Raw genomic sequence first — 15,099 nt, 5'->3', positions numbered from 1 at the left:
GACTAGGAGGTTTAAATGACAATGTAAGTGAAGGCACTTCACAAACTAAGGAAATATATTGTCATTCCTAAGATAAAACATTTTTTCTGTAGAGATTTATTTTATTTATTTATTTAGAGATGGAATCTCACCCTGTCACCTAGGCAGGAGTATAGGGGCACAATCTTGGCTCACTGCAACCTCTGCCTCCCGAGTTCAAGTGATTTTCCTGTCTCAGCCTCCTGAGTAGCTGGGACTAAAGGCGTGCGCCACCACACCTGGCTAATTTTTATATTTTTAGTAGAGACAGAGTTTAGTCATGTTAGCCAGGCTGGTCTCGAACTCCTGATCTCAGGTGATCCATCCACTTTGGCCTCCCAAAGTGTTGAGATTACAGGCGTGAGCCATTGTGCCCGGCCCAAGATTTATTTTAAAAGAAGAAGTCAGATTTGAATCCAGCACTGCTAAAAAATATGAGAATAGTTATCTGGAAGTCGTAAGCTGTATGAGAGGTTTCTTTATGAATTTATTCAGTTCAAACTGACAGTTAAAACATAATTTGGATAGAAAGATAAAAGTTTTTTAAATGACTGGATGTGGCCCAAATATGTCATGTTAAGACATGTAGATTTAGGATCCCACAGTAATAACATCAGACCCATTTAGTGGGAACAGAAAGAAGCTTTTGGTCATGCAATAGTTAGCTGAGATTGTGGATAGGTATGAAAAAAAGGAAATGGTTATGTTGCAAAGGAATGGGAAGTAACGTATCAGGTATATGCCAGACTCTTGGTATAGATTATCTTTCTTGATGCCCATTACTGCCCAAAGAAGTACCTGGTAGCATCTCTACTCTTGAGAAGGGGAGAACTGCACATTAAAATCATTAGTAACTTGCTCCAAGTTATAACATTTCAGTGACAGAAATCGTATTAGAATTCTTATCCACCTCGAGGCCCATGTTCTTTCCATTCCACCATGTTGCCATGTGGTCTCTGACAGAGACCTAGCACCTAAGCCTTGTGTGGTTCAGGTCTCCTTGTCCCAGTTTTATACCAAACCCTAATTGTTTTTCTGCAGAGAACTTTTACAAAAAGCTTCTCACAAGACTATATGAGATACCATAGGTGATAAGTATGTGACTTATGCTCAGGAGTAAATAGGTTAAATTCCTGGATTGTCTAAAGTTCCATTTACCTGGGACCAACCATCTATTGTGAGGTCATTATAAATGTGCTGGCAAACTCTTTCCATTAGTGGTTCTTGCATACAGTATGCACTTCTTATGTTATTGGACTCTTTGTGTTGTTGTTCAGAATTCACCTTAGGGGTTTTCTCAAACTCTGCATTCTTATTCTATAGTGGTTTTTGGCTTTCTTTTTTCTCTCCAAGCTGGGTGGATGATGCAGTTTCGCTTCTAGGTGTTAGGATTCTCTTTCACACTGGTTTGTCATGACCTTAAAGTATTTTAAGATGTTCCTTTGGTAATTTTTTTTTTTTAATGTTGTGCCCTAGTAAGCTACAGATTTGTTTTACCAAATGAGTTTAAAATGCCAGCAGCTGGAGACTCCATGGCATTGTCTGAGTTGACCAAATGTAAAAACCCACCAGTGGTCTACCTTTTTATTTTCTTGATTTTAGTAGACTTTTTTGGTTCCAGACCTGAAGGCTTGTTATGCTTCTGAATTGGCCTCTAGGTTGTAAGAGTTGCTTAACATGGCATATGATACCAAAGATGGAAAAATGTGTATGATAATTATAATAATCTTATTATAAATTGCCATCATACTCTCTCCTGTCAGATAATTGATGAGGCCTAAACGTTGTTCTGAGCTGCAACCACCCACAAAAACCACACACACGGCGTTTTACTCAAAACTTTACTTCAACCACTACTTTGTGATGCAAAACTAGTGGAATTTTGGGTACTTTCTGTAAAATTGAAATCTTTATGGGGGTTTTCCAACATTCTAGTTGATTGTTAAATTATTAGTGTAAGGAACAAGACCAAGGCAGAGTTTGCCAATGAACACTGACTTCTGTGGTAGGAGAGGACACCAGTGTGCACCTGCACATTCTCCCTAGGTAGAAGCCACCTTGATTGGGCCGAGGATGGATTCTCCCTTTGAAAAATGCAGTTATGTAAGAGCTATATACAAGAGATTTGTAGTTGTGAAAGATAAAGACTTTAGGAGCTCACTCGCTGCTTATCTTTGCCACAAAGTTTTCGGTCTTGACAAAATATTCAGAGTCAATACTTTCTAATGTGTAGATCCATCATCTCGTGAAAGAGATTTGAAAAGAAAAAACAAATCGATCTGTATTGTTCCACATGTAGGACAAAATAAAGTTCTGCATGAGTGCTTTGTGTAAAGGGAGAACTGTTATGGGAAACTGATTACTGATATCCCCACTCTGGAAGGGAGATAGCAAGTGGGAAGAGCTCTCTGTATTTTGCTTAGTCAGGATATCTTTATTTATTCTGGAGCTGAGTCCTTGGACAAGTTACTTTACTTCTTTAGGGCTCAATTTCTTATCTTATTTAAAGTAAGTTTCACTTCTTTTGTACAGTGTCTCAAGAGCCTTCAATAAGAGTCCTTTGTTATTATATTTTGTCTTATGTAAAGGTGACTTTTACTGTCATATAATTTGTCTTCTAACAAGCACATATGTTATCAAAATCTGTAAAAAAAAAAAAAAGTGTTTTGGCAAAAACCCAACTCTACTTCTATATGTAGGTAGTTATGCTTCTAATAGTTTCGAAGGAGTAAATTTCCCTCCATGCCGCTCAAAAGTCAGGCTAAGGGTCTCATTATTAGCCTTAAAATAACTATCAGAAACTTTCAGGCTATTGCCCATTAAGGCTTTATCCAAGCCGTCTATAGTAGGAGTATACAGAGATCTACAATTGAATTTTTAACAGGTTATTTTCTTAATTTACTCTAGAGATCTTAATAATTTCCCACTAGCCCATGGCATGTCAATGCAGAACTTTCCAATGAACTGGATGGGACTTGGGAGACAAACAGCTTTGTATTTGCTGCTGCAAAGACAGAGTTGTTGATTAGCATCCATAGATAAAGTATGCTTGCTTTATAATTTATATTAGGAAGTACTCAGTGAAACACAGTGAAAGAGCACGTTTTACAGGAGCAAAATCAAGCAATTCATTTCCAGAAAGTGCAACCGAATAAAAAAAAATTGGCTGAATGAAGAACAATGAATAAGGAACATGAACTTGAAAGCAAACTAAGTGAATAGTATCACATTTTTAAAGAATGAGATTAAAGTCATATTTTATATGTTGGGGGGCAGGGTAAATACAGATAAATACAGCACTAGGAGAAAACTGAACAGGGTGGAATATCATTTAGACCTTTAGGACGGCAGCAAACAGAGTGGAAGCTTTACTTGTAGAGAGAAACAGGGTAATCACTACACAATATTAGGGGCATGGAAAGGGTAAGATCCCATAAATGTTAGAGAAGTGGAATGGAATTTCCCAGACCCTTTAACAGATGGATTAGTTAGGGAAATTTGCAAATGCTTGAAACTTGAATTGGTGCTGTAGCAAACTGTTCATATTAAATAAAACGGCTTAATTAAATAACATTGACTTTCTTGCATGTTAGCGAGTACTACCGTACTTTCACGCTGATAACACTAATTCTTCATCCGGGTAGGTAACTTTGAAGGTGACTTGGACCTTGATCTTAAAATAGAGGTGTTGGAAAGGCACAATGTGAAGGAAGCAGGCAGAATTACAATTACACATCAAAGGCCACCGGAGTTTTAACTTCAAATTGTATGTTTCAATTCTACTAGCTTTAGTGTTCACACCCAAACGGCAAGGGTAGGATCTACTGCATGGAGGGTGGAGTGGCATTCCAATTTCATTTATTTTCTGCTGAAGCTGGCACACTGAATGAAGATTTATATCTTAAGTGACAGGATTCAAACGGACATGACAAACCTGTAAAAGCTGCAACTTGGCATGTCAATGCAGAACTTTCCAATGAACTGGATGGGACTTGGGAGACAAACCACACACACTGCCACATTTCGTTGGGCAGTGTGAGAGATCAAAGAGAAAGCCCAGGGGAAAAGCAAGTCCTCGCTAGCTAACGTGTGCATTGTGGGGGTTAGCATAGATTGCCATTGTGCTTACAGATAAAAGTAGGTATCTGTCTTAGGCTTGCCTTACGATGGAAAAATTTTGTGGAGACAGGCTGCACTGACTGGAAAAAATTAATTTGTTTTTAAGTTATCAAATTGATAAAGTAGAAGCATTAGTTACGAAACTAGCCATTTAACTGGAATTTAATCTTGACCCAGTTCCCAACATTGGGTGGTATTATTTACCAAAGCATAGAGAAAATTAGTGTCAAAAAAAGCAGCCAGGGCAAGCACTGATTTGAGGAGGGAACAGGTTTTACTACGTTTGGACAGGCAAGGTGGCTCTGTAAAAACATTTTACACTTTGCTGAAGGACCCTGACCACTGGGCATGAACTAAAACAAATTTCAGCTGTTCCTGATACTTCCACATTGCATACAGCAAATTAAAGATGCCCCAGTAAAAGCAGAAGAGACAGGAGATTTAGTAGGGCGCTCCCGACAGCCTGGCTGGCAGTCACTAATCCAGAAGAATGAAAGAATGTTGTACTAAATACTCCCCAATGTTTGTTCTAACAATTCTCCTCAGAGTTGTCATAACAACAGCAAGTGTTTTTTAAAATAATCAATCAGGTAAACATTTTCTGAATTAACCTGGTAATCAAACTGATTGTACTTCAAACTGATCCTAAAGAAAGTATATAATTGGAATAGCAGTTAAGTCACAAATGCCAAATGAAAGCCACCAGCCAGTCACTGTATATTCTGCATCATTTATTAAATATTTTTATATATGCATTTACAAACTTTACTCATTTCAGAACTCTGCTTTCAATGCATTTTTAAACTTTTTTTTTTTTTGCAGAGAGATTCTCTTGTAAAATGAGATCCATGTACAAAACTAGGCAACAGATATAAAAGTTTCCTTTCATACTTTTCATCCATCAGGAAAAGAAATCATGTGACAAGAAATAAAACCAAAACGTGGCTCTTTCAGAAGAATAACATGTCTGTGTTCAACTATGACTTCTAATGAGATAGTTCATATTTCATCTTTATATGGATGTATATAGTTTTAATACTTCTTAGCTACTGTAGCATGTTGGTTCAGATGAAGAAAAAATAAACTCTATTGTTTGGACTAGATAATCTAGAAACCATCAATTATGCATGTCTTTATAACGTGACATCAAAATTTACCCAGGAGATGACACTGATTGGCCAGCAGTATGCATTTATCCTGAACATTGCATAGAAAGTTCCCTTTAAAAAATTCGTTATCTTCTTCACAAGCTAAAGTATGAGCCTCTAATTTGGCTCTCTTATTTAAAGAAATAGTTTAAATGATCAATTTAGAAGCTTAAAAGTATCTTTGAAACTAAAGTTGCTTTTCTTAAAATGAATGCTGATTTAACAGTTCATAGACTTGGAGCATTATCACTAGGAGACGGAGGCACTACTGCCACTAACGAGAAACAGCATCACCATAGGATAATTACAGGGTACAAAATGCCCAGGGGCCTGAAACTCACTGTTAATATAATTTTGGCAGCAGCATCATTTGATAGTTAACCATTTATTACATAGTATTAACACACCAGCTTCAAAGATGTGCACTCCCTTTAGGACACTCGGGAGCTACAAATGTATTGTGATTGCATAATTCGTATTGCACAGTTTTATAAAAAACATAAATACTGGCTATTCTAGTTTTAAATACAAAATACATGTCATATACTTTTAAATCTATAATCTGGTTCAAGTGCAAATCAGGTGCTTTCTGTTAGTCCTTCCAAAAAAGGCATTTTTAATATTTTTGGCACAAATGAAATGTCATCATGCCAACAATTCTAATTACAATACATATATCCAAACCTTTAGAGTAGCAATCATATACATACGGTATAAAACTGAGTATTTACAAATGTATTCAGCATAAATGTAACCTTCGTGGGTGAATCGGAACTCATTAGCCATACCCACACTAATAATAATTATAAAAGGTAAATACAATTCCTTTGATTTGCTTATGCTGGTTGTTGTGGGTTGACATTCATGTGAGGAGGATGTCCTAGAAGACCAATTCTTTGTTTCTGCTTCCTTTGTTCTGTCATCTGGAAAGTTAAAAAGTTTCATCATTAGACCCAGATACTTCCTGTACGTCAAATCGCATACTGAACCATAGATTTACCTCTGTGGTTATGGTTTATACTGAAACCCACTTTCTACAAATAGTGTACCATCGCTATATCAAACACACAGCACTTCAAAAAGGGCATCTTCATAGGCAGAATGGGAAATTCTGTGACCTAGTCATGCAATGTAACATTCAGAAGTATTGCTTGCTACTTGTTTCATAAAGAAACAAAAAACAATAAAAGCACAGGATTCTTTCTTGTTTCCCAAATCCATTTCCAAATGATTTGAAGACTCATTGGAAAATGGTGGCTTTGTACAATAGTAACAACACGCCATACTAACAAGAAAAGCAGTGTTTAGAATCCTAGATTTGAGAGGGAGGGTTTATGTCCACACTATTTCAGTGGGTCCTGATTTTTCTCTTCAGTGACTCTTTGAGTAGTTGGTTAGAGAAAAAAAAATTACCTACCATAACTAGGAAAATGAGAAATGTTCTCAAATCTCTTTGAGGTCCAGAATGATTAAATGCTGTAAATAATGCTGTGACCATTCACGGTATCTATTTCTTGCCACCCAGTAGACACTGAGGCTCACTGAAGGTCAGGCGAGACCATTGCCTAAGACTAGTTCAAATGAAAAAGTGCTTTCAAAACCCCAAGCAAGAAGCCGATTCTATTCATTTGGTTGCCGAACTAAATATATTCTCATGCTGATGGATTTCTAGACCTGTTCTAGGTATTTTAGGGCATACTTACTTTGTCTCTGTATTAAGATTTTCCTTAACCCAGTTAGTCTTAGTTTTGGATTTAAGGCTGAGCATTCAAGTCAACTGAGATGAAAAGGCTGTACGAAATATATATTCGAAAAAACTGTTGTCTACAAGTGGGTTAAGGTCCTACTCCTATGTTTTTAGCTTCCTAAAATTGTAGGGGAATTAGGGTAAAAAGAATAAAGGCTTTGGAATCAGATCTACTTTCTTACGGTTTTGTCATTTAACTTATCAAAGTCTGTTTTCTCATCCATACAAGCAGGATGATAATTCCTAGCTGATTGGTGGAGAATTGCGAGGTTATATGTAAATTTCTTAGCACAGCATCTGTCACATAGTAGATGCCTTAATCTCACTTTTCACTTGAACTAATTTTTGGTACAAAATATCTGGAGAGAACATAAAACAAGACTAATTTACCTAGGTTCAATTTTAATGTGGTTATTTTTTCTTCTTCAAAACTAGCATTATGCTCTCAAATCAAAATACCATTTTTAGGCTCCTGTGGAGATGCTTTCTCTGTTGTAATTTAGATGAGAAGATTTACAAGGACTTAATATTTCCAAAAGGTAGCTTTTAATAAAGCTTTTAATACAGAATTGGATTAGGAAATTCCAGCTAGCCCCTGAAGTTTCCTTAGGTGAGTGACATCTTTAAAGGAAGTGTTTGTTACACACTACACTGTATCCACAGATTCAGCTCAGGAAGGAGAACCTAATATGACACATGAAATAAATTCACAATTAGGTTAAAATGCCAGTAATTCATTCATCTTACTGCCTGATAGTTCAGATGTTTAGCTCAGATTTTTCTCCCACAACCCATCCCTTGGCAGGTAACCTTGAGAGGGAATCTAATACAACTTAGCTAAATTTGGATAATCTCAAGTGTTCAGATTGATTAAGAAATCTTGGTGTGCTCAGCCAGGTGCAGCGGGCTCACGCCTGTAATCCCACCACTTGGGGAGGCTGAGGTTGGCAGACTGCTTGAGCCCAGGAGTTCAAGACCAGCCTGGGCAACGTAGCAAAACCCCATCTCTACCAAAGGGGAAAAAAAATTAGGCATGGTGGCATGCACCTGTAGTCCCAGCTACTTGGGAAGCTAAGAGTGGGAGGATCACTTGATCCTGGCAGGTGGAGGTTGCAGTGAGCAGTGACGATGCCACAGCACTGCAGCCTGGGCAACTGAGATCTTGTCTTGGAAAAAAAAAAATCTTGGTGTGCTCAACCCTTATTGAAGGATACTTTACTCAAAGCTTATATTTAAAGCTGCTGAAATCTTTCAACTCAAAGTAGAATGTCAAAGTTGGCCATTAAGACATTTTTCCCCCTGCAATTTTGCTTTAAATAACTACTTGTATTTGAGACGACCTTTTCGTATGCATATTTTCATCCCTGTTTGTTAAATCAGCTCTCCTTGACTTTTCAATTTGTCAGTTAGTCTTTCTCTTAAACTTGAAGAAACCTCTAAAACTTTACAACAAAGGAGTCTTCAGTTGGTGGCCTGGCTTCCTTTTCACTTCCACAGCTGCGGCCTGATACCTCCTCAGTTTGCAGCCCTATTCATTTGTCTTTTTAAGTGATCCCATCACCCACTCTCCCTCCCTCCCTAACCTTAAGGCTCCCCACTGATGTGGGTTATTGGCCAATTCTTTGCTCAGGTAGTCATATTCCTGATAATTTTAAGTACCAACTACACATCTAATGTTCTTTTCTGTTTCCCTAGAAGAATGGTTCTCAAACTTCAGCATGCACCAGAATCACCCAGAACGTTTGTTAAAACACAGATCAGAAACAGAGATTCTGACTCAGTAGGTCTGGGGTAGGTCCCATGAATCTGCATTTCTAACGATTTCCCAGATGATGTAGATGCTGCCGGTCTGGGGACTACACTTTGAGAACCACTGCTCTAGAAGAGGTTTTTCACTGATAATCTCCAAAATTGGACAAGATCATTTTGAGCACATACATGAACACTTTTTTTTTTAAAAAGTAATTTGTGTACATATATTATTTTTCTCAAATGAGGGAAGCTTTTGGAGAAGATTCTCTGCAACTGAGCATATAGTAGGCACACACATTTGACTGATCCTGTTTTGATTAACCATGGCCTTTTAGACAGAATGGCTGTCATTTAAGTCAACATCACTGCCATTTAAGTGACTGCTAAAGGAGAAGGAATTGGGCAACTGCTAAAGTGTTTGGCCTTTTAGTAGCAATCATCATCCAATTACAATTATAAGAGAACCAAAAAAAAAAAAAAAAAAAACCCTCAAAACCCTGAAGGACTAAATCTGACCTATAAGAAACTGAGGCCAACAATTCTGGACGCTTAGGTTTCCCCAGCCTCTTAGTGCATATTCTCATATAATTTCTGGTTTTATTAGTTCAATTCTTATCTACTTACCTACCCCACCTACACACATTCACACGTACTATCTATGTATCTTGTTATAAGGCATCATTATTGTCTGTTACTCGTACCTATATCAAAACAAATATAATGACCAACGTCTATCCTTAGCATTTTTGTCAGATAATAGTCTCTCTGGACATCTGAAACAAAATTGACTCTTGATTAAAAAAATCTATGGTAACTGTATTCAAAATTCTAATATTGAAACATCTATTTTGAGTAGTGTGAGATGTCTCATTTATAGTACATTTAAAAATCCTCAAAACGGCTGGGCATGGTGGCTCACTCCGTAATACCAGCACTTTGGGAGGCAGATCACTTGAGGCCCGGAGTTCGAGACTGGCCTGGCCAACATGGTGAAACTCCATCGCTACTAAAAATACAAAAATTAGCCAGGCATGGTGGTGCAGGCCTGTAATCCTAGCTACTTGGGGGCCTGAAGCAGGAGAATCACTTAATCCTGGGAGGTGGAGGCTGCAGTGAGCTGAGATCGTGCCACTGCACTCCAGCCTGGGCAACACAGGGAGACTCCGTCTCAAAAACAAAACAAAACAAAAAACCCAAACCAAACCTCAAAATTCCCATGTAGCTGAGGATAAACAGTTGTAGTAATGCTGTTCTTCACATCTATACAAATGTAGAAACTAGCTTGAATTTCAGCATTCCTCCTTTTGACTCATCTAAACAAGAAGCAAAGAATAGTATAGCTTTATAAGTCAGATACAGCCAAACATCTGAAAGACTGTTCATGAAAACACGAGGCATACAGTAGAAATGGGCAAATTTTAATCTACCAATATGGCCTCTAAATGATTAAAGCTGGCATAGGCAGGAAAGTTCTTTGACAGCACACAAATGCCATATTTCTGGTTTATAACACATCTTAATAGTCTTTGAAAAGCTGCCTTCATGTTACAGTAAGGTCTTGGTTACTCAGATTCTAAACAGCTAGCAAATTCTAGTAATCACAATTACTTTCTACAGCCCTATAAAATCAGTCATGTTCAGAATGATGAGCCTCAAATACTGAGAAATGAAACCAAACCATCCCTTGAATACAATTATGTTGATATACTGTCAATGTATAGATATCATTCAGATTCTTAGAGTTGATCCCTAATGCTCTGTTCCTCTCTATTTCACCTGGCCAACTCTTACTCAGGCTTTGAAACCAAGCTCCTGAATTACCACCTCTGAGAAGACTTCTGTGGTAATTACTCTAATCCTCTCCCGAAGATCAGATTGAACAAATCACTCCCTTTTCTTCATTCCCATAGCAATGTGTTCATAGCTCGGTTACACACTCACCAAGATTAATTATAATTTATCTGTTTACTTGTTTCCCACTCTAGACTTTTAGTTCTTGAAGGCAGAGAAGAGGATCTATTCATCTTTGTAGCCCCAGTACCTAATGCCGCACCTGGCAAACAGGTGTTTCATATGTGTTGGCTGAAAGAAGGAACGGAATTAACCAGAACATACTGCCATTCCTTGAGCATGCCATGCATTTTCATGCCGTTGCTCATGCTGATTCCTTTCCTGGGAAGCCCCCTACTGCATTTCTCTGCCAGCTCAGAAGTCACCTGCTTGTAACATTATAAAAGCTAAACTCCTTCTGCACTGCAAACTTCACACAGGACCACTACCTACCTACTTCTTTGTGCTCCATGAAACTATTCATGCCTCAAGTCATTCATACTGTATCAGATTGCTAGAGGTCTACTTCTTTGTCTTTCTCGCTAGATCCTGGATCTAGAGGGCAGATGTTGACTTAGTCTTCTTTTGTGGTCCCAGCACAGTATAAGGAATATAGATGCAGTATGGGTCGTTTAATATTCCATTTTCCAACTTTGGGCAGTTATTCTAATCTTGTGTTATGCCTTCTGTCCTTAAGCAGTTAATGTTAGCAAGATAACCCTCTTTCATGAAAAATGCCAAATGCTGTAACATGCTAATATGATCTGAATTTTCAAGCACTTCTTCTATTCCTAGCAACAACAAATAATGGTCGCTGTCCTATAGGAAGCCAGTCACATTTTCAAGGAAGTTAGCCCTTCTTAGTATTTGCTCTTTTGCATTATGAAGAAAACACGCAAAATTTTTTTAAGTTCTTACATTAGTTCTCTTCCTTGGAATAAGAATGTAAGAGAATCACATTTAGTATTCAGAATCTCTTGGGAGGGGAAACTTCAAGATGAGAGGCATCGTTAAATAATACTTAGAATAGCAATCCTAACCAACCATTCTTGGCAATAATAGAAAAAGTGACACCACTAACCATAATTTTACTAATATCCTAACAAGAACTTTTTTCCCTCAGATTGATACATAATAAAACAACCGAAGAGGTAAATAATAATAAAGATTAAGACCAAAGTCATCCACCCACATTTAAACTATCATTGCTCGATTCTGCTGGCTTTTGGTTTTCTGATTCAAAAGCCAGCAGAATCGAGCAATCTAAAACAAACAACAACAACAACAAAACAAAAAAACCTCTAAGCAATGGAGCAATTTTTGTGTTTTCTAGCACTTTTACTAGTGAATGGTATTCTATCATAGCTGTTTTAAAAAAATATCACAAGATTTCTTGTTCATTAATCATTCATGGAGCTTTTATTTTTTAATTCAAAATTTTTTCCCACAAAGAGCAGGAATTCTCACAATTACTATATGAGAAAGAGAAGCTCTCTAACATATCTGCATTTTTTAATATATTTTGCACATAAAGGGTTTTTAAACCTTTATGATTGCTATGACCAAACTTAATACAATTCAAATCTATTCAACAAGTTGATTCTCAAATGCATTAAAGGTTTGTAGGAAGTTACATAATCAAAAGAAAACACTGACTAGTTCCTTTTAAAAGATGCAAATCCCCCTGCACCCTCAAAAAAAAAGCAGCTATGCTGATTTTTTCCTGTAATTCTGAGTACCTTAAAACTTAAGTAGATCAATCCTGGTAAAAAGCACTTGAGAATGTACTACTGGCTTCTCATGCTTCTTTTTAACTTATAATATCTTCCAAGAAAAAAACAGTTCAAATTCATTCACAGGGGAAGGGCTTTCTGAAGAATGGTTCCAATTGCCAACTTCAAAATAAAAAATGCATAAAAGGCTGGAATCAAGCAGTTTAAACCATACTGGTTTTCATGTCACTTAATGAACCTTAGTCCATATGTAATCAAATTTTACATATTTTGTTTAAACTAAAACTTTGGCTTAACCAAAATAATCTTATCTTGGATTTTAGAAATGCCAAGTCTGTACTATGCTCAGTTGTATAAAATGACAATGAATGTGTCCTCCATACCATTTAAGTATATGATGCGACTTGATTTCTGAAACTTTAAGCTTTTTTTAAAAAACGAGTAAGATTTTAAACAGTCAGCCATGAAAGGCAAACAGTACAGTGACATAACAAAGCAAATGAAAACCACACACACACCCCTGATTGGATGATCAGGAGCTCCCGCCCTGGCAATGCCTAAGAACCTTCTGGGCTCCTTTGGTATCCTCATCAAGAAAATAAGGGAATGAGGTGAAATGGCATCTGAAGTCTTGGGTACTCTCCTATACCTGTATTTTTTTTTTTATTTTTATTTTTTGAGATGGAATTTCACTCTTGTTGCCCAGGCTGGAGTGGAACGGCACGATCTCAGCTCACCACAACCTCTGCCTCCTGAGTTCAAGCGATTCTCCTGCCTCAGCCTCCTGAGTAGCTGTGCTCACAGGCATGCGCCACCACGTCCAGCTAATTTTGTATTTTTAGTAAAGACAGGGTTTCTCCATGTTGGTCAGGCTGGTCTCGAACTCCTGACCTCAGGTGATCCGCCCTCCTTGTCCTCCCAAAATGTTGGGATTACAGGCATGAGCCACCACACCCGGCACTATACCTGTATTCTTTAATTCCTCAGTTCAACTCACTCCTTTCACGAGGCTCATTGGTTTGTAAAGTGTGCACTGAAGCAGATTCAGAATCACTCTTTGTGAACAACTCAAAATAACAGATTCTTAGCTCTGAAAGGACAGCTAGTGCAGGGAGGCGTTGCCTGGTTTTACCACCACAGAATGCCCATTAATAGTTTGTTTCAGATACATTTTAAGAAACTCTCTAGTAGATTGGTAACACCCAGTTTCTCAGATCAACTGAAACATACCCCCAAAGAGCCTCCAAGTGTGACAATGAGAAGCAGAAATGAGTGAGCAAGAATGAATGCCGCTCGCATTGGCACGTGAGAGCTAGAATGCCTCACCGTTGCAATTCCAGTACCACGAGTGTGAAACAAAGATCCTCTGTTTCTTTGGAAAATGGCACCAGATTTTATGGAGAACTGAAGTGTTCCTTTATTTAAGTATTAGCTCAGTGTAAGATTTTTTGGCACCTAATTTAAACATCTGATTTAACTGAGATTCTTGTAGCCACAGTTATCTCAAATGGGAGAAGAAGATAACTAAAGTTTGCTGGATGTGTAAAGTTCACCTCGCTGGGGGGTTGGGGGGGCGGTGCCAGAAACAGCTGTAGCCACCAGTGTCCTCATGAGTCAGTTTAGTCCTGCAGAACATTTGCCAAATGTTTCACAGCGGGGGTAAAACGTTAATATTAAGCGAAGTAATCTAGTTAGATCTTCATTAGTTTTACTTATTTAGGTTATTACTCATTTTATGTAGCTACCAAGCTCAGAGCTATAGACAACCTTCATAAATAAGGCCTTCTTTTCCTACTAGTCTTTTTTATTTGCATCTTAATACAGACGAAAGAAAAGAACTTGAGGCCAAATGGTATCTCAGGGTACAGTTTGGAATAATTTAGTTTGAAAAGAAATATTAATATAAATCAAAGTACGATTATTAAAAATGCTCTGTAAAACATCTCCAGTAAGAGCATTCTAGATGGGGTCTTCATTAGTTATGATCTTTGTAAGAGTGATAAATCACCCATGGGTGTACCCTGCAACTCACCTCCAGTGCAGACATGATGGCCCATGCCTATTGCTGTGCAACACTATAATCTTGTCTACGGAGTTGATTAAAGAGCTTTCAGAAACTCACATAAAATGCTGAACTGAACATGATTATCCCAGTCACTTACAGAAAAGCACTAATAAAACCAGTCAGGGTCTGTTCACCACCCAGGGTACAAGTCCTTAACACACAGCTGCATCCTACCACTAGATAACCAGCTGGTGACTGTGGCATGTTCATTTTAATGGAGTCAAAAGGGCAGAAAAAGAGTACACAGGGTTTGGTATAAACATGTACCCTACAACTTACTTTAAACTGGAAGCTCCCTGTTTCCAATTTAAATTCTGCCCACAATACTGCCCGCATCCTGCTTCCTATCCATATGATAAGGGCAAAGCATTTATCTTATGGATAGGAAGCAGGGTGCAGGTATTTCTGTAGATGGTTAAGCCCTGTGAGATCAGGGAGTATGTCTATATTATTCACTGTTTTATCCCCAGCACCTGGCACAATTCCTGTACTATGATAGCCACTCAATAAGCCACTGAGAAAGGAATGAAACCAAAAGGGCTTTTCCATGACTATGGTTTAGCCTAGGATGCTGAATTTAAATATCTGGGGTGAGGATTTGACAAGTCTGAGGGCTAGGGAGCAAAACAAGAAACAGCTTTTAATCTTCCATCAGTACATAAAGTAAAAAGGGTATAGCTTTATGCA

General features: G+C 37.9%; 1 protein-coding gene and 1 long non-coding RNA gene across 12 annotated transcripts in view; one reads left to right on the top strand and one right to left on the bottom strand.

The window, feature by feature from the left end:
- The window catches only part of LOC116466682 (uncharacterized), a 54,839-nt gene that overhangs the window by 16,524 nt on the left and 23,216 nt on the right, over positions 1 to 15,099 (top strand). The gene's annotated exons all lie outside the window — the stretch shown is intronic.
- The window catches only part of ITPR1 (inositol 1,4,5-trisphosphate receptor type 1), a 363,343-nt gene continuing 353,097 nt past the window's right edge, over positions 4,854 to 15,099 (bottom strand). For all 10 annotated transcript variants that reach the window (XM_058437182.1, XM_058437183.1, XM_058437190.1 and 7 more), the window contains one exon: positions 4,854 to 6,208. In XM_058437182.1, the coding sequence (XP_058293165.1) occupies positions 6,122 to 6,208 (87 nt within the window). In that variant the 3' untranslated portion in view covers positions 4,854 to 6,121. The remainder of the gene's footprint in view (positions 6,209 to 15,099) is intronic.

Source organism: Hylobates moloch, unplaced genomic scaffold (assembly GCF_009828535.3).
Source record: "Hylobates moloch isolate HMO894 unplaced genomic scaffold, HMol_V3 SCAFFOLD_4, whole genome shotgun sequence".
NCBI classification, from domain to species: domain Eukaryota; kingdom Metazoa; phylum Chordata; class Mammalia; order Primates; family Hylobatidae; genus Hylobates; species Hylobates moloch.
This window is presented reverse-complemented; position numbering and strand designations above follow the sequence as displayed.